The sequence below is a fragment of the Chiroxiphia lanceolata genome, chromosome 20 (genome assembly GCF_009829145.1).
Source record: "Chiroxiphia lanceolata isolate bChiLan1 chromosome 20, bChiLan1.pri, whole genome shotgun sequence".
Lineage (NCBI taxonomy): Eukaryota > Metazoa > Chordata > Aves > Passeriformes > Pipridae > Chiroxiphia > Chiroxiphia lanceolata.
Genome location: NC_045656.1, coordinates 11485051 through 11512446, shown reverse-complemented (window position 1 = coordinate 11512446; position 27396 = coordinate 11485051). Strand labels below are relative to the sequence as shown.

The following is a 27396-nucleotide window of genomic DNA, read 5'->3' as shown; positions in this document are numbered from 1 at the left end:
TCAAATTTTTAAGAAATCCTTTATTTCACATGAACAGAAGCATCTTGCAGCAGGGCAGCCCCTTTGGCTGTGACATTTCACCATCTCCAAGCTGCCTGGTGGTCCAGGATCATGGGGCAGCTGCCCTGTGAGCCCCCCATGCCCCCACTCCCTCCCCACCACACACAACCCTGGTGCAGGGTGAAAGGAGCCACAGGGAGCAGCAGGAGTTAGAAATCAAACCTTCATGGCTGCTCTGGGTGGTTCCAGAGGGCAGCTTTAAGCAGCTGTGGTTTTCAGGTTGGACTGCCTTGAAGTTCCTCCAGGGATGAGGGGCAAGGTGGGGTCATCCCCTTTGCCCCTGCTCCTGAGGCGGTCCAGGCTCATGTCAGTACTGCTTGGCCATGGCCACTTCTAGAACCAAGAGCACCAGCTGTGGTGACATTTGGCCCCAGTGTCTCCCCAGATCCACCGTGACTCTCCAGGTGCAGAGATGGAGGTGCAGAAACCTGCACCAAGGCCCTAGCACAGGTGGCATCTGTCCTCTGCCACCCTCTGGGGTCTCATCCATGCCCCTGGGGCCAGGTTTGGGGCTGATAACACCCAGGGATTCCCAACTGGCCACGCTGAATTTCTGTTCTCCCGCTGTGCACCTCACCATGGGGGATGCTGTGGCCACCCCTCCTCCCTGTGGAGTTCAGGTGGTCCTTAACTTCAGGCTGCTGTTCCTGCAGGGCAGTCTGGGGTTGGTCCAGAAGCACCTTTCTGCCCAGCATCCACGGCACCTCCGTGCCCCGGTGCAGCCCTGGCACTGCTGTGGCAGGTGACCTGACTAATGGGTTATACAGACAAGAAAGCAATTGATTTTCCTAAATGCTCAGATGAAAATTGCTGATCAGTGTTAAGACTCCCCCCTCTTCTCCCCCTTTAAGCACATCCATTTCCAGCACAGATGCTGTGGAATCCCAAGCAGCCCCTGGCAGGTCTGTGGTGGCAGTAGGGCGAGCAGACAGGTACCACAGGGGTGGGGATGTTTTGCTGGGATGCTCTGAGCTGCCTGTGCAGGGAGGGGCACACACAGGTAGACTAACAGCTTTTTTGCATTGGTTTATAACCCAATTTCTATCCTTCATTGCTTCCCTTCTGGAGCACTTAGTGCCCTGAAGAACCTCCCAAGAGTGGAGAGAATTTGCAGTTCTCAGCAGCCTCCACAAGTATCTTTGCTGTAACTGCTAGAGAGTGCTGGGTTTTTTCGTTGTTGTTCTTCTTTTTTTTTGTTTGTAGTGTTTTGTTTTGTTTTTGTGGTTTTTTTAAGAAAAAAATACTTTATTTTTAACCACAGCAGTGCGATACCAGGCTATCATCTTGGCACGTACTCCCTGGGCAGCCCTGTGAAGTTTCTTCCCCTCAGGGCTTCATCCACCATCAGGATGTATCTGTTGATAAGATCTTTCATTTCCTGGGTGAATGGCTCAAAATCCTTTTGCTTAGCACCTGACCGCTTGAAATTCCCGTCCCTGTTGTTCTCCACACAGAGCAGCCTGTCCTCTGTCACTGTCACGTTCAGAAACTCCACCATCTCCCTGAGCTTGGGGATGAGGCTCTGCTTTAGGTCTTCGTAGTGGACAATGAGCAGGCGCTTCCCGTACTTCAGCCAGTCCAGGACGTGGGAGGCCCACCAGGAAGCATAGCTGTTCACGAAATCTGGCCACTCTGGATGACCAGCAAAATGAGACACTGTTAGCCATGCTGCGATTCAGCAATTTCCCTTTGCCTTGGGCATTAATGATACCTTGATCTCTGTTTGCTGTTTGTGCTAATTTAATTTCCAAAGGTCAAGATAGCCCTGGTGAAAGCTTTTGGGCTGGACAAAGAGCATTGTGGCCAAAATGTAACAATTTGCAGTATGGTAAAGCCATTCCCTCCAGACTTTTTTCTGAGGACTATTTTGTGTGGATTTTGATGAATAGGTCTTGGGTTGTGACTGATGAAAGATGATATGTGAACTTGGGGAAGAAATGTAGTGTGACACAGGACAGTTCCCCCCCACACCCTGTGCCAAGCCACAGCTGTAATGCCTAAAATATGCACAAGGAGAAATGGAAGCCAAATGTCTTTTCTGCTGCAGAGTCTGAGTGCAGCAGCGTATCCAGTGGGAAAATTGCAGTGACCAGCCAACTTGCCAGTCAAGCACATGAAGCGTGGCGGGCAGGTTCTGAAGTCTTTTCATGTGTTCAGGGGACATTGAATCTCAAGTCCCCTTATTGCTATTATCGTTATTTATCTGCAGCGCTGTAGCACCTGTACAGTGCTGTAAAATTTCCTTCAGGAAATGTCATGCTCCATTGGATCCTCCAAATCTTAAATTAGATTTTTCATGGTTATTACATGCTGCAGGGGCAAATTTTCTTCACCTCACATAGCCTGGCAAATGGGCTGTGCACAGGAGTGTTGTACCTGGATATGTTTTCTCAGCCCAACAGTGCAATGGCAGTGGTGTTCCTGTGTGCCTGTGGCCGTGGTGTTGGTGCTGTGCTCCCCTCCTCCCCATGGTGGTGGGTGTACAACAACTGCTCCCACAGGGCAGGTCTAAGTGCTTTTGGAGCTGATCTCGGGTGTGGTGGGACGCGGGTCCCGCTGAATTTGTTTGCAGTGCTCACTCAGGTCCCAGTGTGTCCCCCCCTTCCCAGCATGCTGAGGAGGTGGGTTTCAAACCAGCCCATGTGGGTGTGGTGCTTACCTTTGCTCTTCCAGTTGCGGTCGGTGGCGTAGCCCAGGTGCCCGGCGTACTTTCTGTTGAACTCTGCCATCAGTGATTTGTAGGGGTTCCTTATCAACAGGATCGCCGAGTCGAACATTTCAATCTCTGTCTTGCCACTTTCGTGTGTTTTCACACAGATGGTCCTTCTACTTCTCCAGTGGTCTTTTTCTCCTTTAAAACCTGTTTTACAAGGCAGGATTGTTGGCTTTTTCACTTGATTGTATGTCTGTGCCTTTTTGCACTAAACCATTCCCTGCAGTGGTGTAAAGCTGGTGTGATGGTACCGGTCAGTTAAACCCACTGGCAGCCAGGCTCTCCCTCCCTGGGCAAGGCATCCTTGGCCCCACGCTGCCACAAGGCAGCTTTTCCCAGGGCCAGTGCTTGGTGCTTGCTACATGTCTGCCCCCTCAGGATATGGCCCTCCCAGAATAATTAGTAACATTTGAAAATTTAACCTTCATGTTTCCTGTGCTCATGAAGGGTCTTACCCACAGGGTTCAGGCAACAGCCTGTCAGATGGGAGCCGCACATGTGTGTGTGCACAGGGCACCAATGTGGGCAATATGCACATTTGCAAATGCAGAGCCTGGCTGTTCTCTCTGAGAGCAGCTGCTGCCATCTGCACCGTGGGAGGCTGCTTGGTCCAGGCGTGTGTTTAAGTTTCACCAAATGTGCTGACAGTGACAGCCGTTGCTGGCTCAGGCAGAAGAATGCAATGAGTAAAGCCCTGTGCCTTGGAAGGGCCGTGTGTGTGCCCTCCCTTGGGACACGGTACCTTTGTTGTAGAGGGCTCCATCGAAGTAATAACTTCCTGTGTAGTATCCCGTGGCGTGCTCGATCAGGTGGCGAGCCCACGTGTTCCCAGCCCCAGGAAAGCTCGACAAAGCAACAAACACTTTGGATTTGGTGGTTAAGAATTTCCTGTCTGTGCAGCGAGTGTCTGCGAGTAGAGAAGATATTTCATTGTTAGCATTGTGGCTTTTTAATAATTCCACAGACAGCTCTTGATTACAGGGTTTATTGCTTCCTCCTCTCTCTTACAAATATAGGATATCAATTTGAGTCCGGTTGTGAGTCAGCTACTTCCCAAAATTAATTCAGCCATATGAGGCCAAAGAGATTATTCTCAGAGAGGTTTCTGCTGGTTTTGTGTTAGGCAGTGTTTTTTTGATAAAGCTGCAGCACACCATTGTACTTGCCAGTAAGTTGTGCTAAAAGCCCCTAGGTGATGCCTGTTTGTTACCAGCTATTTGCCTGTCAGGTTGGCTCTGCAATGGAACTTGAAATGTGCCACTACACCTGGAAACTGGGAGTTTTATAACACAGGAGAAAACCATCCTACTGAAAGGAGCTGCCTTTAGTTAAATCTCTGCACTGCCATTCCTCTCTGAAGGGCCCAGGCACTGGTGAGCCCTGCAGCCATGGAGTCAGATACCTGGTTTCATATGTGCTTCTGTAAATCCTCACCTTGCTTCTTAACATGCCAATGAAACCAAGGATAGGATGAGAACCAGTCTTGACCCTGTGTGATGATTCATCAAGAAGCCAGCTCTCTTCATTCTTCAGAGCAAGCTCTAGATGAAGGCATGGCTGGAAAGTGCCTGTACAGCCCAGAGAAGGCAGTCTCCTACTACTACTGATCTCTACAGACCTGGGAAGTACCAGCACTTTCATGGAAACAAGCATTCTTCTTACATGGTCTTTCCACATGCTGGTGTCTGCAGGCTACCTCTGAACTGGGAGATGGGGATAAGAAAAAGGGTGTTAGGGGAAAAAAAGCCCAGCAACAATCCAGAAAAGCACTTAATTTATTTTAAGCTTAATAAGTTTAAATAAACTTCAGTGAGAAGTTTCACTGAACTCAATGTAAATCACTGCATGGATAAAGTTGCCAGAACCACCTAAATGGTTTTCTGGATTGGAAGCTTACTCTCTACCTTGTTTTCCAGCCTTAAACATGTATGAGTAGAGCAGAATTAGAGTCTGCAGAGTTGCCTTGGTGGCTGCCTGATCTGGGAGCTGTGTGGTGGGGAAATACCTTCCCAGGCTCTGCCTCGTTCTCTCCATCTGCAGAATAATGTTGTTCTGTGTTGAGGGGAGGCCGTGCTGTGCAGTGAGAGAATGGAAAGATGCATCTTCATGAGCATGATTGCAAAGAGGGAATTTAGATAAAGTCTGTTTCCTAAATTCCTCCTGTGTCACGATACCCACTGGTATACCCACGATACTGTGGCTCAGACTGCTGTAAAGGGGATCACTTTTACCCGCTGCAGAAGGGGCACAGGGGCCGTTTCCAGCAGTGGTGGCCCTGGTCCTGGCACAGTGAGGCTGGACCTTGTACCTTGCACGGGTGTCTGGTAGACCAGGCAGTACTTTCCCTGGGCAGTGCTGCTGGTGTTGCGCGTCCCGCGGCAGCGCAGCCCGTCCGTGCCCTCGTGCAGGGAGAACCGCCCGGTGGGGTATCCACAGTAACACTCCTGCCCTTGGATCACTGCCAAGGGAAACTCCTACAGAAGAGAGAAAATGGATCAGTGCAGAAATGCCAGGGCATCAACAGTCTGTGGGGAATGCTGCTGCCATGCAAAGAAAATAAATCTTCACAAGGCCACTCTCAAGATCAAAGCAGTGTTTGATATGTCATTCTAAAGCTAGTGCTCTTTCACTGCTACTGTTTTCATACTGTAATTACCTAAAAAGTGGGTTTCAGACAAAAACCTCAAAAACTTTTAAAATTAACAATATTCTTTTTCATAATTCATAAAAAAAAGTTATAACACTCCTGCAGCACCTAGTATGTAATTGCATCTGCAAAATATCAGTGTAGGAAAAGTTTGAACTTGCCTCCAAAAATGAGCATTTTGAATTGAAAGAACTTTAAAGTTCCATTTACATTCCCCCAAACCAAGTCAGCTGCCACAAGTTTGCTTTATTCAGTTGATTTTACCAAAGTTTATGTAGAGGAAACTTGCTCTTAAAAGAATTAAAGGGATGAAGGAACTGTGGACCCGCTGACTGCTGCAATCATGTGTAAAGATAGAAAAAACAAAGTCAAGCCATAAAGAAAGTTTGCATCTTAGTGTGACCTCACAGTTTGCAGAAAAATGAATGTGCAGAGAGGGGCTGGTAGAGGGTTTGAGAGCTACTGGGTATAGTTTTGAAAGAGCTATTTAGAAATGCTCCACCCAGCAATTTTTGGCCCATTTTTCAGAGGGACTGTGCTGGCAGCAGGGGGGACCTGTGGTGCCCGCAGGTGGCTCTGCCCTGGGTGCCATGGGGTGAGTTCAGCTGGTGCCTGGACTCTGCCCTCAGGCACAGACATGTCCAACTCAGCAGATTCTGTGATTCTGTGTTTTGTGCTACCTTGCTTCTAGATAGGAAACCTCCTAAGGTGTGCAACCACGAGGAAGTTACAGTCAGTGTTCCTTGCAAGGAATGAATTTGCAAGGAAAATTTTTGTGCATAAGAAATGTTTTCTTTAATGTATTTGGTGCAGAATAATTCAGGTTTTGTTGTACTACTTCTTATCCAGGATGGCAACAAGCTGCAAAGCTGCATTTGGGCTAATAGTGGTGAGAATTAAAGGAAGTTTGAGGGAAACGTATGTTAATTATTTGCTGAAGAAATTAGCAGTTGCTTATTTACCCTAAAATTCAGGTTTTCTCCTGTTTTTGTAAGGACTGGGCTTGTCCCAGAGTCCTCTGTGAGCTCAAGTGGGGCTGTGTGAGCGGGCAGAAGTAAGTTCAGGGGCTACTTGAGTGCAGAATGTTCAAGTCCCCCTATTCCATATCAACACTTTTTGTCTTATAAAAGTCTCTTTGAGTCTGGGAAAGCAAGACAGGGCTGCTGAGCAGCTTATCTCTTGCTCTTGCCCAGGCGTTCATCCTCCGATAAGGAGGCGAATGCAACACGTGTGCTGTGTGTGCCCCAACAGCCAACATTTGCTTAGCAAATGAGATATGACATTGTCAAAAACTATTTACAAATTTGATCCAATGGCAAAACAGTTCTGGGTTTGCCTGCAAACAGAAATCTTTCCTTTACAATGAAGCAGTGTTTCTCAGTTTGAGAAATTAATGTGTCCCTGCCCTCAAACACAGCCTAGAACAAAAATGTTCCTTGTATCTCACACCAAGTGGCCCCTGCAAGAGAAGGACTGTTCTGGAAGGCTGGGGCTTTTGTGAGGAGACATAAGCAACCACTTCTCCCTGCCTCCTGTGTCTGCAGAAGCTGGTGGGTGCTCTGCAGCCCTTCAGCACACAGGGCTGACCCTCACCTGTACAGCCTTCCTTTGGCTTGGAAAGCACATGGGTGAGGAAGAGGAGAAACTGGGAGTGGGCTTTGCAAGGGAAATCTCCACATTTTCCTAATATCCAATATAAATCTCCCCCAGTGCAACTTGAGGGCTTTTCCTCATACCCTCTGACTTGTTCCCTGGGAGAAGAGACTGACCAGGACCCACGGCCTTGGTGCAAAGCGCTGTGATCAGCCAGCTGATTAGTCCAGCTGCCTGCCCGCTGCTCTGCCTCCCCTCTGCTCTGCCTCCCCTCTGCTCTGCCTCCCCTCTGCTCTGCCTCCCCTCTGCTCTGCCTCCCCACTGCTCTGCCTCCCCTCTGCTCTGCCTGCCCGCTGCTCTGCCTGCCCGCTGCTCTGCCTGCCCGCTGCTCTGCCTGCCCTCTGCTCTGCCTGCCCTCTGCTCTGCCTGCCCTCTGCTCTGCCTGCCCGCTGCTCTGCCTCCCCTCTGCTCTGCCTCCCCTCTGCTCTGCCTGCCCGCTGCTCTGCCTGCCCTCTGCTCTGCCTGCCCTCTGCTCTGCCTGCCCTCTGCTCTGCCTGCCCGCTGCTCTGCCTCCCCTCTGCTCTGCCTGCCCACTGCTCTGCCTGCCCTCTGCTCTGCCTGCCCTCTGCTCTGCCTGCCCTCTGCTCTGCCTGCCCTCTGCTCTGCCTGCCCGCTGCTCTGCCTCCCCTCTGCTCTGCCTGCCCGCTGCTCTGCCTGCCCGCTGCTCTGCCTGCCCGCTGCTCTGCCTGCCCGCTGCAGCACAGAGTGACTGCAGAGTGACCTCTTCAGTCTTGACTTCCCATCAGTGTTCAAGCAAAACTCTGAGCCATCCCCTTTGCTCACCTCTGTACTTAGGTGTGCCCCAAGCTGCGGTCATGGCTTCAAGTAACCATCTAACTTTGAAGTGAGGGACTAGTCCTGGAGCTCAGCACACACGGGTCTGTGATGCTGTGCTTTGGTGAGACACCAGCACACAGCCAGAGAACTCTGCAGGGCTGGGGATAAGCCTTTTCCTGGGCTGAGCTGTAAAGCAGGCACTGATAGGCTCAGGTGTGCATCCTGTGAGTTGTAACTCGGGGAGAGGTGATTTCAACGGGACTATTTACACAAGAATTTGTGAGATGAAGCCTCAACAGGTAGTTTGAGTGGTGTAAAGAAAGCAAACATTCTCCAATAGCAACACAGTTGATATGATTCAATCACTGATTGTTTTGTAGTAGGTTGTATCCAAATTAAGAATTATGAATAGATTAAAAATACATTTATCTGTTTTGCTCTGATTACTCTGCTAAATTAGTTCTTTTTCCAACTTCCTATGCTAACTCTATCTGATGCAGTTAAATTCTTTCAATCTATCAGAAAGAATAAGAGATGGGGTCTAATTGCAGAAGGAAATTCCTCTCCCAAGTAAAACTGATAGGTTTGGTTAATTTAAAAATTGGCATGTTCATTTTGCAGCAAATCTAGAAGTCAAGTTCAAGTTGTCATTGAACTCGATATGCTAAAAGCAAAGTATAAATACCATAAAGTCAATCCTGTCCTTGCATAAAAATTACAGCTTGTTTTTCTCTGTGATCTGTTGAGCCAGGGGACATTTCTGCAGGGCAATGTTAGACCCAGTGTGACCCTATTTGGAATGCTCCCCTCTCACTGCTGCAATAAAGTCAGCAAGGCTGTGATTATCTGTGCCAGTCAAGGTTCTGGCCTACTTATCTTTGTTTTATTGTGTTTGAAAAAATATCTAAATCAAGCTGTGGAATCACTCTGTATGAATTCTACAACGGGATTTGAATCCAAATCCCAGGAGTCATTTGTTTATGGGTAGATAAGTGCATGTAGCTACATCTGGAATCCAAAATAGCAGGTCTGGTTTTGAATTGAGAAGATCACTGTGTTCTGTGTATTGCTCCATAAAAAAAAGAAAAGCACCTTACAGGTGGAAATGTTCAAGTGTGCAGACTTGTTGCCATGGCTTTCGGATGCCATGAGGTACTGCAGTTCTCAAGAGAGAGAGAGTGTTCTTCCAGATTTTATTCATGTCATCACACATGTTTGGGGTGTGATAATTGGACTCGTGGATATGCAATTCTGCTTCTAAAACAGAGGGAGAAATTGCCAGTCTTTTTGTAGGGAAATAGTCTCTTTGCAGAGGGTCTCATGGTGCCCAGCAGAGTTAACAGTGAGTTGTTATCTGCACCATTTCAAGAAAGGAATAAATGAGAGAGGTACTAAACCTGTTCTTCACCTTCCTTCAGCAGCTTTTCCTCTTCATGCTATCATTTTTGCAGCCCTCTCTGTGCCTTCTGGGCAGAAAGAGTCTGCTTAGATAATCTTTTATAGTATCTGGGTTGCTGATGACTTTCTCACTCAAGCTACATCAAGCAAATATGCATTAGCTCTCACTCCATCTCTATGGCTATTCCACAGAGATGGACAGTGTCCTCCATCCTAAACCTGTTTGGATGTCATGTTCATGTGGTACATTTTGGATATCTTTTCCTTGTCCTTCTCAGTCACCAGTAATTTCAGATGTTTCTACTTCTTGGCAGCATGTCTGGAAAAACTTGAAGGAACTATGCTTTTGAAAACCTGTCTTTTCAGAAAAATCATCTCCCAAAACCAGAATGGCAGGACTGTGCTTAAAAACACTGACCTCATGAGCCCATCTGAAAACAGCTTCTCCACATGTTTCATATCATCGTCCCAGACAGGGAAGCAATAATTAATTGCATTTCATCAGTAAATATTAATAGAATTATATTACATGGGGTAAACTGACACAGATCAAGATTTTTTTCTCACCATTAAACAATAGACTGATAGCAGAGCTTGGAAATAATTGCTCACTAATTCCTGAACATTTCTATGCCTAGAGGATGTGAGAGTGTGCTGGGGTGTGTGTTTGTGAGGTGCTGTACACAGGGTATGGGGGCAATTCACTGCACAGATTTAATTCCACAGTGCATTCTTAAAACTGGTTTAGAGGGTATGTTGACTGGGAAAAGCTTCCCCACTCTACCTAGTAATTAAGGAGATTTGTTTTTCATGCCTTCATAGTTTTAATCGATTTTGTGATGCTGCAAAAAGCAATTGAATGTTGAGCTTAGTGCATGAGGCTGAATGTGGCTGCAGGCAAAATCTGACCACACAGTGAACCTTCTGTACAAAACATTGGCCCCATCAGGGTGGGGAGGAAGGGAAGAGGACCAACAGCCACTAAAACAGAAGGTGCCCTGCCCACAGCTCCCTGAGAGCTGAGTGGGGCTGGCTCCCCGCAGGGCACTAGAGTTCTGGTTCAGATGCTGCCAGCCCACAGCCACCCTCTGGCAGCGAGCCTCCCCATGAGCTGCAGCCACTGAGACCTCCCCCGGGGTCAGATCTGGCTCAGGGCTTGGCTGGAATGTGACATGGAGACAATATTGATTTCCTCATGGTCGATACTCATCAGTTAGAGCAGCTTTTCTGTGTATCATGTGGCACCGCTCTCGTGGCTTTCCCTCCTGCCATCCCCACTCGAGTGGCTGGACCAGATGCATCACTGGGTATTTACTCTGATGAGTTTTGTCCTTTAGAAACTCATTTACAAATTCAAAGCTCTAAGGCACTAATCTCTGCCCTTCCCTTAGTAGATTAGACTTTAAAATAACAAAAAAGAAGAAAGGATGTGAAATGAGAACTGTTCTTACTTTCTTGGAGCAAAATTCAGAGCACATCTCCACCGTCAAATTGGGCTGTATCAAAGAGGCTGGAAAGGTGTCTGTTAAATTTTCTGGAGCTCTAAAACATCCTCGATAGATAACATTCCTCCCTGCGGGGATATGAAATAGGTTTCTCTTAAGAAAACGATGTCCATAGTGTCCTGCCTCTTTCACAAAGAACAATACTAGGTTCAGAAGCCAAAAATAATAAAATAAATTTTATATTACAAAGGCTGCAGAAGTAAGAGAAACTCTGATATATGCTAGAAAAACGTGTTGCAAATCCTGGGGTATTGCAAGGAGCACACGCCTTCAGGTTTGTACAAAGCACGGAAAGCAGGGCTGCAGCACAGGGTCTGGGTTCAATTCCACCAGTGGATGGCATTGCTATTGTTTGCAGGTCCCAGTTTCCTCTGAAGACTTGCTTTCCCTTCAAAGCCCCGATAAAAATCTACAAAGCTTCCCAAGATCTGCACCAGGAAAGGAAAGGAATGTAAATGAATCCTGAAAAAAACCTTCCCTGGACCCATTTTCCTGCTCAGCTGCCTCTCTCCTCCCTCTCCTGCTTTTCAGGCCGAGGGAATTTGCTGCAGCCTTCAGGCCCTAAACTGCGTTTTTGTCAACAGCTTCCACCACATCTTTAGCATCAGCCTCTGATCTCACCTGCTTCTGTAGAAACACCACAAATCTTGGCAGAATTGCAGGGTCTCCCTTGAACAGTATCACCAGAACTGACGTGGGAAGTGAGTTGGATGACAGGAGAGATGCGGTGCAGTTATGAAGAAAAAAACTGGTTCTGCATAAATTTTCTGGCAGAAAAGCCCAGATTCTCCAGGACGAGTCAAGAGCAGTCTAAGGAGAAGCTGCTTAAATATTGTTCTAATAACTGTTCAAACCAGTTACTAGAAGCAGTGCTGGATCTCTGGGATCACTTGGGTGATCTGAAAATAAAAGAACTTGACCCAAGCTGAGGGGAACAGGAGTCTCCCTGGGACCAGGTCACTGCAAGCACGGCACCAAAGAATGAAGGACCTGGGCGTGTTTGGGCTTCTCAGGACATTCTTGAAAGGCCTCCTACTAAACTTCACACTAATATTTAATTCCTGAAACAAAATGGTTATGAACATGTTTAGAGTTGTCTCAGTGGTCAGGAAGAAAGCTTGAGCAGCCCACACCAGCATTAGAGGGAGCAGGTTCACAGGGAACCCACAGATCCCACTGGAAACAGCTGGGTTTGTGTGGTCTGCCCGCTTTTTGGGGAGTCCTGCCCCAAGGCAAGCTGCACTCTGCCACAGCCACCCCTGCTGCCATGTGGGCTTTGAGCTTCCTTGACATGATGTAGGGGTACCTGCAGCACAGGAGCTGCACAGCTTGGGGTGTCCAGGGGACTGCAGGGGGAAGGAGGAGGTGAGGGACGGACAGGAGAGACAGCAAGCCCCATCTCTCAGAAGATTTAAATGGAGATGCCACTGAACCTGCTCCATGTAAGTCTTACGCAAGGTCTGTGCTCTACATTACACAGCGTAAATCACATGGGCTGTTACAGTCTCAGAGTTACTTTCCAACATACTTGTTCATTGTGATTAATACTTCTGTTGGCCCCTCCGCTGGCTGGCATCAGGGGGATTCTTCAGACAACTATCAGGTGTTACTAAGGGCAAAAAAACCCCATATCTAGCTCCAGGCTAGACTAATTTGATGACTAATTCATTAATACTTTAAAAAAAATTAAATGCTGCCTTTTCCTGCCAAGTATATATATATATTTTATGCTTGAGGTTTAAACAGTGATGCATGTCCTGGGAAACCTGCCAACGTGCCCATCAGCCTGACAGTGGCAATTTAAGTCTATGTACCTTTGATATATAATTTATATGTAGCTGGGTGGATTATTATACAAACCTTGACTTGTCTTTAAGAAGAAATGAAGTACCATCAATACTGGCACAACCTAAGGCCTTGGTGCTTCTTCTCGGCAAATAACATCCTTCAGGTCTTGTGAACTTGCCAATTGAAAAGACTGATCAGCTGTTTAGGTCTTTTATGTGCTGTGTGTTGGCCTAAAGGTTTATCCATTGTGTCCCCCATGGCAGCTAATTGAATGATGAGTAGAGTGTGTTGCCATCTAAAGATGAAACAAAAATCCCAACTGCCGCTGGAACAGAAGTCCTTGGAAAAGCAAAACTCTGTGGTCTCTTTTCTCTCAATTAGGAAAGGGATTGTTGTGGCTCTCTCTCTGGCCTCTATTTGCTCCCTGCTGCAGTCACAGAGCACTCATTTTGTTTGGGATCATCTGAACTTAGGGTGGCCTTGATCTGAGTGCTTTTCTGCTCTCCTGTTCTAGGGCACCCACTTCCAAGGCTGCTTCTTAAACACGTGGGTTTGTCTGCCTGCAGTGGGTGCCAAAGGGAGTGGGTTTTCAGCTGAAATTCTGTTGCAGTTGCTCTGCACTGCATTGTGTTTCATCCCTGGTGACACCAACCTCCTCCATGGCAGTCCCGAGGCAGCTGTGCCAGGCAGTCTCCCTGCTCTGGGGCAGAGAGCAGCGCTGCTATTTTGGGGAGGGAGCCAGGGACCAGACCAGCAGCAAATGGATGCTGTGCCCTGCAGGCACCTTTGTCCTTTGCCAGTTCAAACTCTAGTGACGAGCGGAGTGAGACAATCAGCAGGGACAACCCACATGCTCAGCCCAGCCCTGACATCTCTCCCGTGGGGCGAGTGGCCTCCCCTCTTCGGTCCCACACCCACTTACGTCTCCTGGCTCCTGCCCGCAGCTCCTCCACCCTGTAGACCGAGAGCCGGTTCACCCCTCCGCACACAGAGCCCTTCTCCCCCTTGCACTCGCTGTTGCACTCCTCAGGCCTGGAGGTGGTGGTGGGGAGGGTGTTCCCGCAGTAACACTCTGCTCCGTACACCAGCCCCGCGTAGGTGTAAGCCCTGCAAGGAGCAAAACCAGGCGTTGTACCCAAGGGAGGCAGAAGCGTGTCCCTGTGTATGGTGTGAGCTTCTGCTGCCCTGCTCCAGAGCTGAGTGCCCCAGGGACAGCATGGCCTCCTTGACAGAGGCAGCCAGCTTGATGAGATTTGGGCTAGAGACCAGTATCTATCAAAAGATAGATACTTAACAAAGATTATTTAACCAAATGGTAATTTTTGTCAAGGACAACAGAAAATATATTGTAAGTAGCTATGCTGCCATAGAGAATAGGCAGCAGTGTAATGGTCTGCTTCAAGCAGGGTAGCAGAGCTACGCCATGCCTGAAGGTAGGAGATAATTACTGTTTTTACAGATGCTCTATGTGTAATGTAGAAATGCTTTTCCCATTTCAAATTCAGTTCCACTTATCGGAAAAGAGAAAACTTGCAGTGCAAAAGTACCACTCACCTCTCAGCACAAGCTTCCTGACAGTGAGCTACTGTCATTTTTCTTAAGTCATAGAAGACAGCTCCCTTCAGTGTCCTCTCCCTCGAATCGTCGGTGAAGCATCCTATGTAGGTGCCTGTGTGCATGCAAGACCAGGGTTAGGCAAGGCATATGGGATGGAGAAGGGGGGAAGGGAAAAACCCATACGGGGCCGATCCAGCACCATGTGCTGCAAGCAGGGCTGTGTTCAGTCAAGTCCCAACCTGCCCGGGGTCCCACCTGCTCTGCAGAGCTCTGCCTTGGTGCTGAATCTTGGCAGGTGTATTGAAGGGGTCAGCGTGACTGTCCCATGGAAATGTGCTGAAGGGAAATGAGACTTTCACCAGATTCCTTTCAGCAGACCTGCCTTTGCACACCCGGAGTCCACGATCCCCCGGAACCGCGGCTCCTGCAGGCAACTGCTGCCCACTTGACTCCCTCCCTTGGGGGATGAAACATGGCACTTCTCTAAAGTAAAGGAGAATGTAGTCTTCAAAATGGTAAAAACTTCCAGAAATCTTGTTGGATTTCTCCCAAGTGCTCTTTAAATCTCTAGTTGATAATGATATGGTGCAAGAAAAATATTAAGAAAATCAGTTTTCTTTGGGTATAGAGAGTAATATTAAAGCTGTAATGGAAAGAAAACTTCAGTCTTAACTAGGCAGTGCCGTGCATTGAGCTGTCTCCTTCTCTCTTCTGCAAAGGAATCTCTTCGTCTTGCTTTACTTAGCATATGAAAGATGAATGTTTCTCTTAGACTGCATCCAATTCAGCCTATTTCTTGTTGTCGTGAACAAAATACTATAAAAATCCAGCCTATTTTTGAATATACAATTGGAAGGATGATGTGGCGTCCCACTAGTACACAGCAATTGTGTGTCTGTAAGTACATTTTATCATTAAAATATGAAAGAAAAAAGGAAATTTGATTTTAAGAGTAGCAACATTGAGATGATAGCACAGGGAAATTAACTAATCTAAGCTCTGGACAAGAAAAGAATATACGATGAAAAATGAAACTAAAAAGCATAATATTAGCAATAAAATAATTCACAAGAAAAAGGAATTTTCAGCCGCTCTAACACGGATTTTGGAGCCAGGAATAATAAATCAAACATTTATATATTACAAATGCAACAGTAGCTTCAAAGACCTACACTCAGTAATTTGCCAACATGCAATTAGAAAATTCACAAGCTGTGAACACACACTCCAGCACGCTGTTAATGAGGTGGGAGTCATGCACTTCCACCGAGGGCGCTCCACATTTCATTGTTGACTTTTGATTTGGGTATTTCCATTCAAAGCAGTAGCAGCAGAAAACTGAGGCTGTGGGGCCAAAGAGCCCAAGTGGGGTCCGGAGCAGGGCAGCCACTGTCTGCCCTCCTCTTGTGTCCCTCCCATGCCACTGCCAGCCCAGCAGTGGTTTCTCACTCACATCCTCCTATGGATGAGTCGTCTCAGTGACGTGTCATGTCAGCGATCCGGTCCCTGTCACCTCTGCGTCCTGTGCAATGGCAGAACCAGGCCAGGAGAAACTGTGAAACTTGGAACAGAAAACTCTCATTTGTTGTACTAACAGTGTTTGCCAGTGTCCCTGGCAGGAAAAGATGAGGTCCCTACCCTAAGCTACTTGCAGTGTCAGCAGGTGGGAGCCTGACTCGGAGAAAAAAAAAGGACTTGGATTTTCTCACCCAAGGCTGTGTGCTCCTGGGTAGAGCCAGAGCAAGGCAAAGTGAGCTGGGAGGTTCCCAATATGCTGGGTCAGATGCCATTGTTTTTGTCTCGGGTTAAGGGTCTGCCTGGGGAGGCACAGGGAGGGCTGGCTGGCAGCCCCTGGGCAAGCGGGGGCAGAGCAGCTGTGCTGCATCAGAGCCAGGTTGTTTTTGGAATGGCACCACTGAGGAGTGCACAAGCCCAGCCTCCAACAGTCAGGCAATGCTGCTTCACTGAGCAGGAACTACAGGGCATCACCGAAACTTTAATAAGCGTTATAACCACGGAGGAGTTCATTAGATCTTGAAAGAGATAACAAAATAACAAAATAACAAGCATCTAAGTTTACTAGAAGTGAGTTGGGGAAGGTAGCATGCTCTATGTAGGTAGTTAAATTTTAATTGATAATCTTCAAAGGCTGATCCAGCTTCTTAACAATAGTGTTATTAATAATTTCACTTCATGTTCAGTCAGATATTCAAATGATGCATATTTGAATCTACACTTCAGTATGGTGGGATGTACAAATAAATAGTCCTTCTGGCCCCTCTCATCAGCAGTTAGAACCTGAGCAAGGCCCTGGCTGAGTGGCTCTCACTCCCTCCTCTGCCACCAAAACCTGCTACCAACAGGGTGCTCTGAAGTGTCCGTGGAGCAGCTCCAGCTTGATTCTTCAGGTAACTCCAGTGGTTCAGTCTGCATGACTCACACTGTGTGACTCATCTCCCATACAACCACCACTATTGCCTTCTCCCTCCCATTTCTGACAATTCCCTTGGTAGGTATCACAATGTGGCACCCATTTTGTGGGATTTTTAGATAAGGTGCTCTTTTGTTTGAGTAAATTTATTCAACAAACTAAAAAGCAGTTTAGTAATGTGGTGTCTAGTCATCCAGATCCCATTCCTGCTTTATTATCAGTGAAACATCTCCAAGAACAACTAGTTCTTCTAAAAGGCAACGTGTCAAAGACTGCAAACACGCTCTGATGCTGCAGCAAGGGCATGGCAGTCACCCAGGGCAGATCCTGGTGCTTCCTGTGGTGGGCTCCTCAGGGGCTTGTCTGCTCCCTGGGAATGCTCAGCCATGGGGTGTGATGGCAGGTTTAGGGCTCCAGCTCAGCTGTGTGACAGCCCAACACCACGGGCTTTGTGCTGCCTGGGGGGCCTGTCGAGCTGTGCTGGCCCAAACGTGCCTGGATGATGCAACTCTCAGTGGGGTCATGAGGGTGTAAAGCCATTCAGGAAATGTGAACAACTGGAGTCCTGTTTTGCTTCTTTGCTTGCTCTGGATAATAGTTTCTTAAAATTCTTCCTGCTGACCCAACCTAAGGGGTATTTACCAGCAGTGCTTAGGGCAGCAGAGTCGGACTCAGAGTGAACTCATGTTTCTGTCAAACTGGAATGCCTTTCCATTTGAATTGGAGATGGTACAGGTTTGTACCGTGTTTTCTGGGCACTGCTGTGCTGTGCCCATGCAGCAGTGTGAATTCTCCTTGCGGTCCCTTGCCCTGTTGGACATGCTCAGCAAACTTGCCAAACCCCAGGAGTCTGTCTCCAGTTTAGGGTGTTGATGACTCACCTCATGTCCCCCAGAGGACAGAGTGTTTGCAGAGATGCTCACAGAGGGCAGGTCAGGAACAGTGAATGCATTTGCAATAGCAGAATTTAGTTTTAGCTTTAGCAGCAAGGAGGCACTTCTAGACTTATGGTACTGTGTGGTCTTGGATAGTTAATTTGATAAAATCCACTTTTAAAGTGTTCCCTCTTCTGAGAAAGAAAATCAATTAAAATGGTTGTCTCTGCCTGCTTGAAGAGAAAATAATTTAAATTAGGGAAGCACATTGCACTGTCTGGGCTTCCATTCAATCAATAAAATTACTTTTTTGGAGGAAGTTACAGCTCGGCATGACCAGGGAGGTTAGGTTTCTACTTTGGCATGTGCACGTGCCTAAGAACTGTTTTGAAAGTAGTGATGAGCGAGGAGGAAGGCACGTCTGCAGGGACACGTCGTGGTGCTCACCTGTGTCCGCCTGGGACGTGCAAAGTGCAGTTTATGTGCGTGCCAGAAAACGTGCAAGGAACGTCCCTTACCTTTGTGTGCAGCAGTGTGTTTGATCACTTTAAATCCTGCCATCTCCGTGGGCTCCTGGTTGCTGATGAACCTGTGAAACCACCTCCTTCTCAGCTGCCTGAGCTCCGAGTTGCGGGACACGAGCCAGCGTGGGCTGTGCCGCTGGTCCAGGGCCGGCTCCCGCAGCGCATCCATGCCCACCAGCAGCCTGGGAGCAGGGCGGGGGTTCTGCAGGGCCCCGGGCTCTGCCATCCCAGCCCCGGGTGTCTCATCCGGCACCGTCAGGGCCTGGTTAGTGGAGGTCCCGTGCGAACCTTGCTGGATAACCAGGCGGGTCCGCTGCAGCAGCAGGAGGCTGCCAGCCATCAGGTAAGCTGCTGTGAGGAAGAAGAGCAGAAACTGCGTCCGACGGAGAAACTTCTGTAGCCTGAAGAAAGCTTTGGCCATGCCCTTACTGAAACTGGGCCCTTCACGCCTCCCGACGGGTCCCTGAATCTCCACCTGACCACACGCTCATTCCTCCCATAAGTTCAGCCCATCACTTTGGTGCCTTCCTCCGATGAAAAGCTTCTTCCCAGCCAGCTGCAGCAGGGACCAGCTTGGTGCAGCACTGCCACTAGCCTCAGGCACCAGGCTGGCCCAGGGTCTCTGCACATTCCCAGGGTGATGCCTTCATCATGTCCTGCCGAACAGCCGATGCTGAAACCTGAATTACCAAGGGGAGGAAGGTTGGTTCACATCCAAATTGAAAATATGCACCATCAGGGTCACTTTCCCCCATCCACCCACCCCTTTTGGCTTTAGATGAGCATTTCTCCATCTGTTGTTTATAATTATGCACATTAAGAACTATAATCCAATGAGAACAATTGATTCAGTACAAGTGAGTTTCAGATCTTCAGACTTTTTTTCTTTCCTTGGAGTGCACAAAAAATACCTTTATGGTGAGGTTATTTATCTCGGGACGATTGGAAAGGAAGTTATTTTCTTTTGTCAGTAGCCAGCATCTCCATCCTTTGTCCCTGGCTGAACAGGCAGCCACAGTACAGGCATCTTTTTACAGAGGTATTACCAGATTCCTTCCTTTCAGCTAAACAGTAGCTGAGCTACAAATGCAGATCAGAAGAAAACTGCAGTGTGGGTGTGTGGGAGGAAAAAAGAAATTGCATTAACTCACAATAGATAAGATAATAATTATTAATCTCTGTGCTGCACAATGAAGTTGGGCTTTATGCTGGAAGGATATTTGGGGGTTCTGTATTAACAGAGCTGGGGGAGTTGTTGTGCATGTTGCTTTATCAAAAAACAGAGATTCTGCTTTTTTTTTATTTTAGTAGATTCATATTGCCAACTATTGATGCGTGGATGTGTGTGGATAAAAAGTAGTGAATGTTTGAAAAAATTTCATCTCAAGTTCAGCGGATCTCTCTTGACTGCTGCTGAGCTTTGCAGCTTTAGTTGTGCTGATGTGTATCACGATGAGATTGTCTGGGCAAGAAAAGCTCCTTTGTGCTCTAGGGAACCTTTAACCTCCCATGGCAAATAAAAGCTGGCATCTCCCCATAAGTTCCTATTTTCACAGTGCATCCCTTCTTTGTGGAGCCAGGCAAGTGTTGAGAAAATATGCAGTGTTTTCCAGAAAAGAAAATATTGCAGCTTTTGTTTAGCTTGCAATTGGGGCACACTCCTGAAATCCAGTCCTCTCAATGAACGTCTGGTATTTCTTGTTTCAGTATCTGATTGAAAGTTTTGTGGATATTCACTTATGCCTCTTTATTAAATAAATGTTGCCAATTAAGTCTCCACCCATTCCCTTTTTCATTTGGTTGGGCAAATTCTTTCTGTCTTAAACAACAACCAAAACCAAAGGTTCAAAACTTCTAGGACAAAAACAAATTAAGGCTCAGCTGAGTCTTTTGTCAGTTGAGCCTGAATTCCTTTTGTATGACCTTTCAGCCTTGATTCTTAAACATGGCTGTCACAAGGCAGGAGTCCCTGTCTCTAATGTTAAAATTTAGGTGGCCTTGAAGACCTGATTTAGGTATTTTTTTAAGTTGTTGTTGTTGAAGTTCATGTATGCTGATTTTAGTTGTATGGGACTGAGTAAAAATATTCTACGTCCTTATTTCTCTAAGAGCTTGGGAGCATGAGCAGGTGCAAAGCACTGCCAGGCTGTACATCTGCAGTGAATTCTGACTGCTCTTACTACAGGAGAAGTTGCACACCTCCCTTCAGAGCCAAAGAAAATGCATTGATTTACACCAGCTGAAGAGCTGACCCTCAAACTTAAATTATTGAAAATCTCTGATCAATGTTGTGAGTGCTCAAGCATTGCAGTAAAAGGGTCAGAAGTACCAAGACAGATGAATGGAAAATTAGCCCTAATTAGATCCTGCAAGTTGTTACTGCTAATTCATCTGAAGAAATACTGTCTCTAGGTGGGATTTGATTCACTAGTTGTTCCTGCCATGGGGCTGCTGGAAACTTGAGCTGTTCCCAATGGAGGCTGTCTGATCTGAAAGCAAGCTGTGTGCACATATTAGCTTGGAATTTGGGCTGGGAATGACTGTGCTCCATGCAGCCAGCAGTACTTTGAGGGAGGGCTGGGTCAGTGGGCAGGTGGCTGTTCGCCTCAGCAGCTGGGGGCTGGGCACACCGTGCTCTTGGAGGTGTCATCTGCACTGTAAAGTGGTGGCCCTTCCTGGTAAAACGCTGCTGCAAAGCCTCATCAGGGAGGTGGCAATGGCTGCAGTCACACAGGACTTCAAAAGGTTTAAGCTTTCCCCCCCCCCCTCAGCAGCAAGCTGAGGCCAGATAAATTGATCAGATTTGCAGTAATTCAGGGTTTCACAGCTCTTTTGGTTTATTCACAAAGTGAGAGATGCTTCAAGCCCAGGGTCTCAGATGCACTGTACTGGCACTGGAGGGGCTGTGCTGCAGCAGCCCCAGCCTTTGGGCTCATCAAGCCATGCCCAGGGTGGCAGCTGGGCTGGAGAAGGGCCATTGAGGCCGTGTAGCAGAGGTTGGGCATGTTAGGCTTGAAACTGCATCACTGGCCCAGTTCAGTCTCTTTTAACCCACTGTGTGCTTGGTCAGTGGATTTTGGTAGTTTCTCCGTGTTTGCAGTGATGGAGAGTGGAACAGCTGGAGGCTGCAGCATCCCCAGGATGAGAAGCTCTGCCACTTGCCCAGGCAGCATTGGCAATGTTTCCTGGAGCCAGGGGAGGCCAGTCTGGCCACCACCTGCCCAAAGAGCGCTGTGGTAGGGCGTGATGTTCTACCTCCACGTGAGCAGGATGGAAAACTTGCTGTGCATCAGCAGAACTGGAGAAAACACCCAAGGTATCAGACCTAATTTAACTGTGCAGCAGGCTCTGCACCCAAACACAAAGAAATGTTTAGCATTGCTCCTGTTGCTCCGCCAAGTTTGTTTATTTATTTATTTACTAAGGAAAAGCTGCTTCTGTGTCTCAAAAGGGTAACTTTACCCTTGCCCAGTGGCTGAAAAAGTTTAAATGGTATAAGGCAATTTTACTGCATTCAACATGATGCGTATGAATTACCTCCAGATGCACTCACCCTTAGAGCAGTTGCCATGACAGTACATTGTAGTAAAATCCAACCAAATAAATAAGGAGACTCTCCGCCCACAGACTGCTACGAATGTGCAACTCAAAAATTAAATGTTACTTTTTAGTGGGGAAATAGCAGAGGGTGCTACTGACATAAAAACTGTCATTTGATTTTTCCATAAACTGCATATTGCAATATCTTCAAAGTATGCCTAGAAGAATTCAAGTGCATCACTTTTGATGATGATATTAAACAGGAAAGGGTAAGAAGGAAAGAACTAGTATCTGGTAATAGAAAATGCACCATTTATCTTTTTCATGCATGTTTCACTTGAATGAAGTGAAACAGAAGAAAAGCAGTCTTCTGTTCCTGTTTATCAGTTCTCACAGCCAAAGGTGTTTAGGACCATATTAATTGGGAATTGTTTGTAAAATCATAAAATGGTAATTGAAAGGAGTTTGAGATGGGCAATGAGAACTGTTAAATGGCAGAGGAGATCTCTAGGTGAAGAGGGTGATGAAAGGGTTAATGCTGCACAGGGTGGGTGAGGGGCCTCGGAGAAGGGCAGTAATTAGCACTGGCAAGAGTCAGCTTGGGGGATGGTGAGTGGAAGCATGGGAGATCCACTGGGTCCTGGGCCTTCAGCAGGGAAAGAATCCTTTGCCACTGGAAAGTTGCTATAAGGAAAAGCAGGTTAGTACCTTGCTTCCAAAATGATCTTGCAAAGTGTAACAGAGGATATCACACTAGGCAGCTGTGTTAATGCATTTGTAAAGAGAAATAAAAGAAACATGGTAAAGCTCTTGGCAATTCTGCTCTCCTAGCTCAAGGAGCAGTTACAGAATTCTTAAGGGAAGGCTGAATACTTTCAGTGATGCCAGGCATGCTGGTAAAGGCTGAAGACACTGAAAAACAGCCCCAGACTTGAAGGTGAGGAGTTGCTTATGTGAGGGCTTTCCCTTGATATGTGCTCAGTGCAGAAGCTCAGGTCAGTGCTGCATTGATGGCTGCAGCTCATCAAGAGTTGGTCTTGTCTAAAGAGCAGCAGGATTTTGCAAATTCAGAGTTCTTGGCATGGAAGCAAGATGTTTTCTATTGTAAACTGAAGGGAATTGGACTCACGTACACTATTTTTAGAAAAATCCATCTCTCTTCCACATTTCTCCTTTCTTTTGTCAGCTTCCTTTGAGGACAAGTGCAGTCAGTTAGGCCCCAGCTGAAGGATTCTGGCTCACAGCCTTTTCTTTGGGTACACACTGCCTTTTTCTCAAGGCAGTTTGGAAAGTCAAGGGAAACATCATACTGTGTGAATGCACACAGGAAGTAAAACTCTTAAGAAGCCACAAATTCGATGCTGGGACCCTGTCACGTATTTGCAGTTCCCTTTATTCCAATACCTGAAATCATCCTGAGAAACTCTGAGACAGCTGACAGTGAGTGTTCCTTGTAGCCGTGCTTTCATATGTGCCCAGAGCATCTCTCCAGGTTTGAGAAAGGGGTTAAAAAAGACAACAAAGCTGAGCAGAGCTCTTCCCTCATACCTTGAGTGGAATCAAGACAGAAATTCTTTATTATTCCAGTTTCCAAATATTGGGAAAAGAGAGAAAAATGAAACTGTGGATCATTTTTGTGTGGAAAGTGGCAGATGCTGAAAGTGAAGCTTAGAAGAAACATCCTTGTGCTCTACTGTCTTCAGCCAAAATCCACCCAAATCAGGATACAGGTTGATGCTGATGGATTTTGGTTCAGGTCCATTGTTACTTTTTCTAGCTCCTTAAGAAAGTGTCATGTGGAATTGTCTCAGTGACAACATAATTGAGGAATTCAGACAAAGGAAAGAAAGGTGATTTTGTAATTCCATCACCTTTCCTTGGATATTCTTTCACCAAAAAGAGGGGAAATTTTTGATGAAGAGTTACTATAATATTCATGTCCTTCATGTCGCTGTGGACTACAACCTGGTCACTGACCTTTCTGGCAGTTATGGTGCAGTGCTCGAATGAGACCCATCCCGAATTCACCATCTGGCCTTTCAAGAGCATTTGGCTTCAGCTGGAGACAGAAGCACCCTCCAGCTCTGGCCCTGGGCAGGCATCTCTTCCAACAGCCCTACATGTGTGGGTTCTGTCACAGGGCACGAGCTGTGCTGCACAGGCAGGGACAGGGCACAGCCCTGGTGTGCCCCACATCCCACTCCTGCTGTGCCCCACATCCCACTCCTGCTGTGCCCCACATCCCACTCCTGCTGTGCCCATGGCTCCTGCTGTGCCCCACGTCCTGCTCCTGCTGTACCCCACATCCCACTCCTGCTGTGCCCATGGCTCCTGCTGTGCCCATGGCTCCTGCTGTGCCCATGGCTCCTGCTCCTGCTGTGCCCATGGCTCCTGCTCCTGCTGTGCCCCACATCCCACTCCTGCTGTGCCCATGGCTCCTGCTGTGCCCATGGCTCCTGCTCCTGCTGTGCCCCACATCCCGCTCCTGCTGTGCCCCACATCCCGCTCCTGCTGTGCCCACGGCTCCCGCGGCCACTGCGCCCACTCTGCTGCTCTCTGTTCTTCTCATCCCTGCCCTTTCTGCAAGGTAAGGGGAAAACTCAGGTTGCTTTTGTTCTTTGCTCCGAGGCAGGGACATCCAGCTTGGGCCCACAAGGCTGAGGATGAGTTAGTGCCGCTGCTTCGCTCGGGCACAGCCTGTGTCACCCCCCACGTGGAACACACATCAGTCAGTTCTGCTGCTGCAGAACCTGCTGAGGGTTTGCATCTAAATATGAGAAAATGTGTTTTCCTTGTTTCCTTTCAAGTCACCTCTAACACTGTGATTTAGAAAATAATTTGGCTTTTAAATATTTCTAGAAACTCTTTCACCCCTTTTCCATCAAAGTGAAGCTTATGGTCTAGGGATTTTCAGTAAAGCAATGGAGTGACCGATGAGACAGAAGTGAAGGGGCCTTCAGGCAGCCCTGATGTGCCATGCCAGCGGCCTTCCCAAAGGATCTGGCCTCATCCTCAGGGCTGCTGGAAGCAGTAGGCACTTCTTCAAGCACTTCTTCCAACTTAGAAAGTTCTTCTTGCTAGAGGATGGGTTTGTGCTGACCCAACGCAGGTATCTCCTTGTGTAAGGTCTGTCAACAAGCTGGAAATGAGGTAAAAGCACCCCTTTCTCCACATGCCGTGGTGGCAAGTGTTGCAGCTTGAGAGGGCTTTCCAGCAAGTTTACCATTGCTTGCTACAAGTGTGTTTGCTACAATGTGTAATCAAATTGCAAAGTTATCTTTGATACTGAGATTGTGTTAAAACTTTTAAATAATACTGAAGGGTGATAAATAAGGCAGAAAAAAAATCTTTATGCTGATTTAGCAGGAAGACAGAGAAAAAAGTCTGTAGTCCATAAACTAGTCAAATCAAGTCGAAAATGACACAAATTAAAACATACATTATACCTCCTGTATTCAATATGGGAGGTGTTTTACAGTGACAGATAATTCAGCTTTGGAAGGGAAAGGCAATGTCACAGAGCAGAGCTGCAGCCTGAGGCTGAAGAGTCAGCACTAACTTGTGCAAATTCAGTCCCAGCAGCTCTTTCACCAGATAGTCCACTTTTTGAGACCAATTTTTTATCATAAGTAGGTGTAAATCTGGACAATAATGTTGTTGGTGAGCGCAGAGCCTGAGGTGAGGGATGCAGAGGAGTCTGTGGGAGGCAGCTGGTCCAGCAAGGCTTGTTGTGGAACAGTGTGACTTGGAAAGTGCTCAGAGACAGCTTGAGTAGAGAGCACACTGTGGTGACATGGTATTTCTGCACTAATCCCATACGTTTCACTTAGCTCAGTGATAATGCAGGAATCAGGAGAACTGATTCCACACCAGTATGGAAAAGATGTGGGCATATGCAAACCCCTATTTCAGAGGTAGACATGCACGCACATACATGTGTGTGCATTCTCTACACAGAGGGATGTGTGCTCCAGAGGTGATATACAGGCTGATAAACCAAGAGCTTTCAGCAAACTATTCCTGAGCCTTGAAAGTATTTTGTCAATAGTAAAGCATTCATGCATGGTGTACATCCTTTGATATTAAAAGTTCAAGCACCCAGCAAATGATGATCTGCAGTCTCCAAAAGCCCCTTTATGATCTGTGGCTGAAGTTTTGCATGAGAATGTTATAAGAAATCTACCATATATTGATGTTTGCCTTAGCCCACAGGAGCTAGAGATGAGATCTTTCCTATGTGCAAGGAAATCTACTTGAATTAAAATAACATACAGCTTTGTAACTAAATCATAGATGTTTAAAAAGTATCTGCCATAAACCCTTCAATATATGAATTCCTACAACATTCACGTTGTTAAGAGTGTATTTGTTCAGCACAGTGATGCTCCAGAAACTGTTTGGAGAAGCTGAGCATTCCAGCCTGCCTGATCAGGCTGACACAAACATACTCGCAGTATCCATGCCGACTTTTCAAGCGTAATGTTCCGTGGATGCTTGGGGAAAGGGCATCTCGAGACCAAACTGAAGTCTTTATGAATAATGCCACTAAGCCCCATCTACGTAGGTGCTGTGGATAAATTTAATAAATCAAACAGCCACTGAGACTGCAATGAACGCTGATACCTCAGCCTCTGCAAAAAGTTGTCCTGTTTTTGCTCTGCCTAGGCCAGCTGGCACAGGGCTCGAAGAGGCAGGTACTGCAACCGTGAGAAATAGAGGAAAACCTCACCTTTCTTTTATGGCCGAGGAACCCCTGTTGTAGCCAGGCAAAGTCCTGGACAATCCAGTGAAATATTATAAAAAGCCGTAATGCATGTCTGAAAAGCTGGTAAATCCCGCTCCCTCTGCCCGTCCCCACTAATCCTCCTCCCGCCTCCCGGTTCCAGCGCGCAGACCGTGATCCCGCGCACCGCTCCGTGCGGGTCTGCGGCTCTCGGGTCCCCCCGGCCGCCCTCCCCCGGCCCCGCTCACCGCTGTCCCCGCCGTCCCTGCGGCTCACCGGGGTCCCCGTGTCTCACCGGGCCGGGGCTCCGGGGTCCTGCGCCCTGCGGGGGCCGGCGGGAGGGAACCGCTCCATGGCCTCCTGCGCCAACAGGCTGGATGGAAGCAGCCTCCGCGCTGCGCTGCCAAAATCCTCAAGCGCAGCCGGTGCACTCGCGTTTCATAACGCTCCCCTGCTCGGGGAAACAGCCTCTCTCTACGGCTGCTCCACGGCAGAGCTCTGCAGCCTTCTGCAGCTGCAGACGTTTCCAGACCTAGCCATTCCCTCTGCCTGGATGTTTGTCCAAGCGCACGGATGGCTGCATCGGCAGAGGGCTGAGTGGCGGCAGCAGCGTGAAGCCCTAATGCGATCAGCTGAACGGATGCTCAGTGTTTGTTTCTCGGTGCCTCTTCCCACTAGGGGCAGATCTTTCTGAAGCCGCTCCTCTGGAGACCCGAACCCCTTCCCAACAGGTCGAGAGGGTCCCGGGAAAGCGAGTCCCTGACAGCCTCCCGGCAGCAGCTTGGAGATTTCAGGCAGAAAATTGTTATTCTGGGCACAGTTGGCTGGAAGTAAAATATTTATAAATGTGAGAGCTGAAAGGCAGTTGCTGGTGTCCTCAGGATTGGCTGTGCTGCCACCTTCCCTGCACGTTTCAGCTCTGTTCTGCTGCTGCTTCACATGGAGATTGAGCAATTTATAATTATTCTTAAAGCATCTGCATTTAAGTGGGGGCAGGCTACACCCCTGTAACTGCATGGGGTTTTAAAGCACCCCACAGTCTAAGCATATTTAATGAAACCTGTGAAGATTTGTCTCTTGGAGGCAAAGTCTAATGCAGTAATGGGACCCTTGGTTCCTCCCCGTGCCAGGGAGTGTGAGTCAGATACATAAGCCCCAACACCTGCCTGGCTGTGAGAAAGCAGCACTCAGGGGCTTTTTTTGGA

At 47.7% G+C, this 27396-nt stretch overlaps 1 protein-coding gene across 2 annotated transcripts; it reads right to left on the bottom strand.

Annotated features, from left to right (window-relative positions):
* WSCD1 (WSC domain containing 1) lies at positions 1-27130 on the bottom strand. Of its 2 annotated transcripts, none has more exons than XM_032707480.1 (9): positions 26440-27130; positions 17923-18608; positions 14096-14210; positions 13464-13648; positions 10700-10821; positions 5082-5247; positions 3516-3680; positions 2720-2920; positions 1-1692 (listed from the first exon to the last, which is right to left on the bottom strand). In XM_032707480.1, exons 2-9 carry the CDS (start codon positions 18347-18349, stop codon positions 1340-1342), a joined length of 1734 nt encoding a protein of 577 aa, XP_032563371.1. In that variant the 5' UTR covers positions 18350-18608; positions 26440-27130; the 3' UTR covers positions 1-1339. The 2 variants fall into 2 exon arrangements, with proteins under 2 accessions (XP_032563371.1, XP_032563372.1); XM_032707481.1 differs by having other exon boundaries at positions 26487-27130.
* Between the last annotated feature and the right edge of the window lie 266 nt (positions 27131-27396).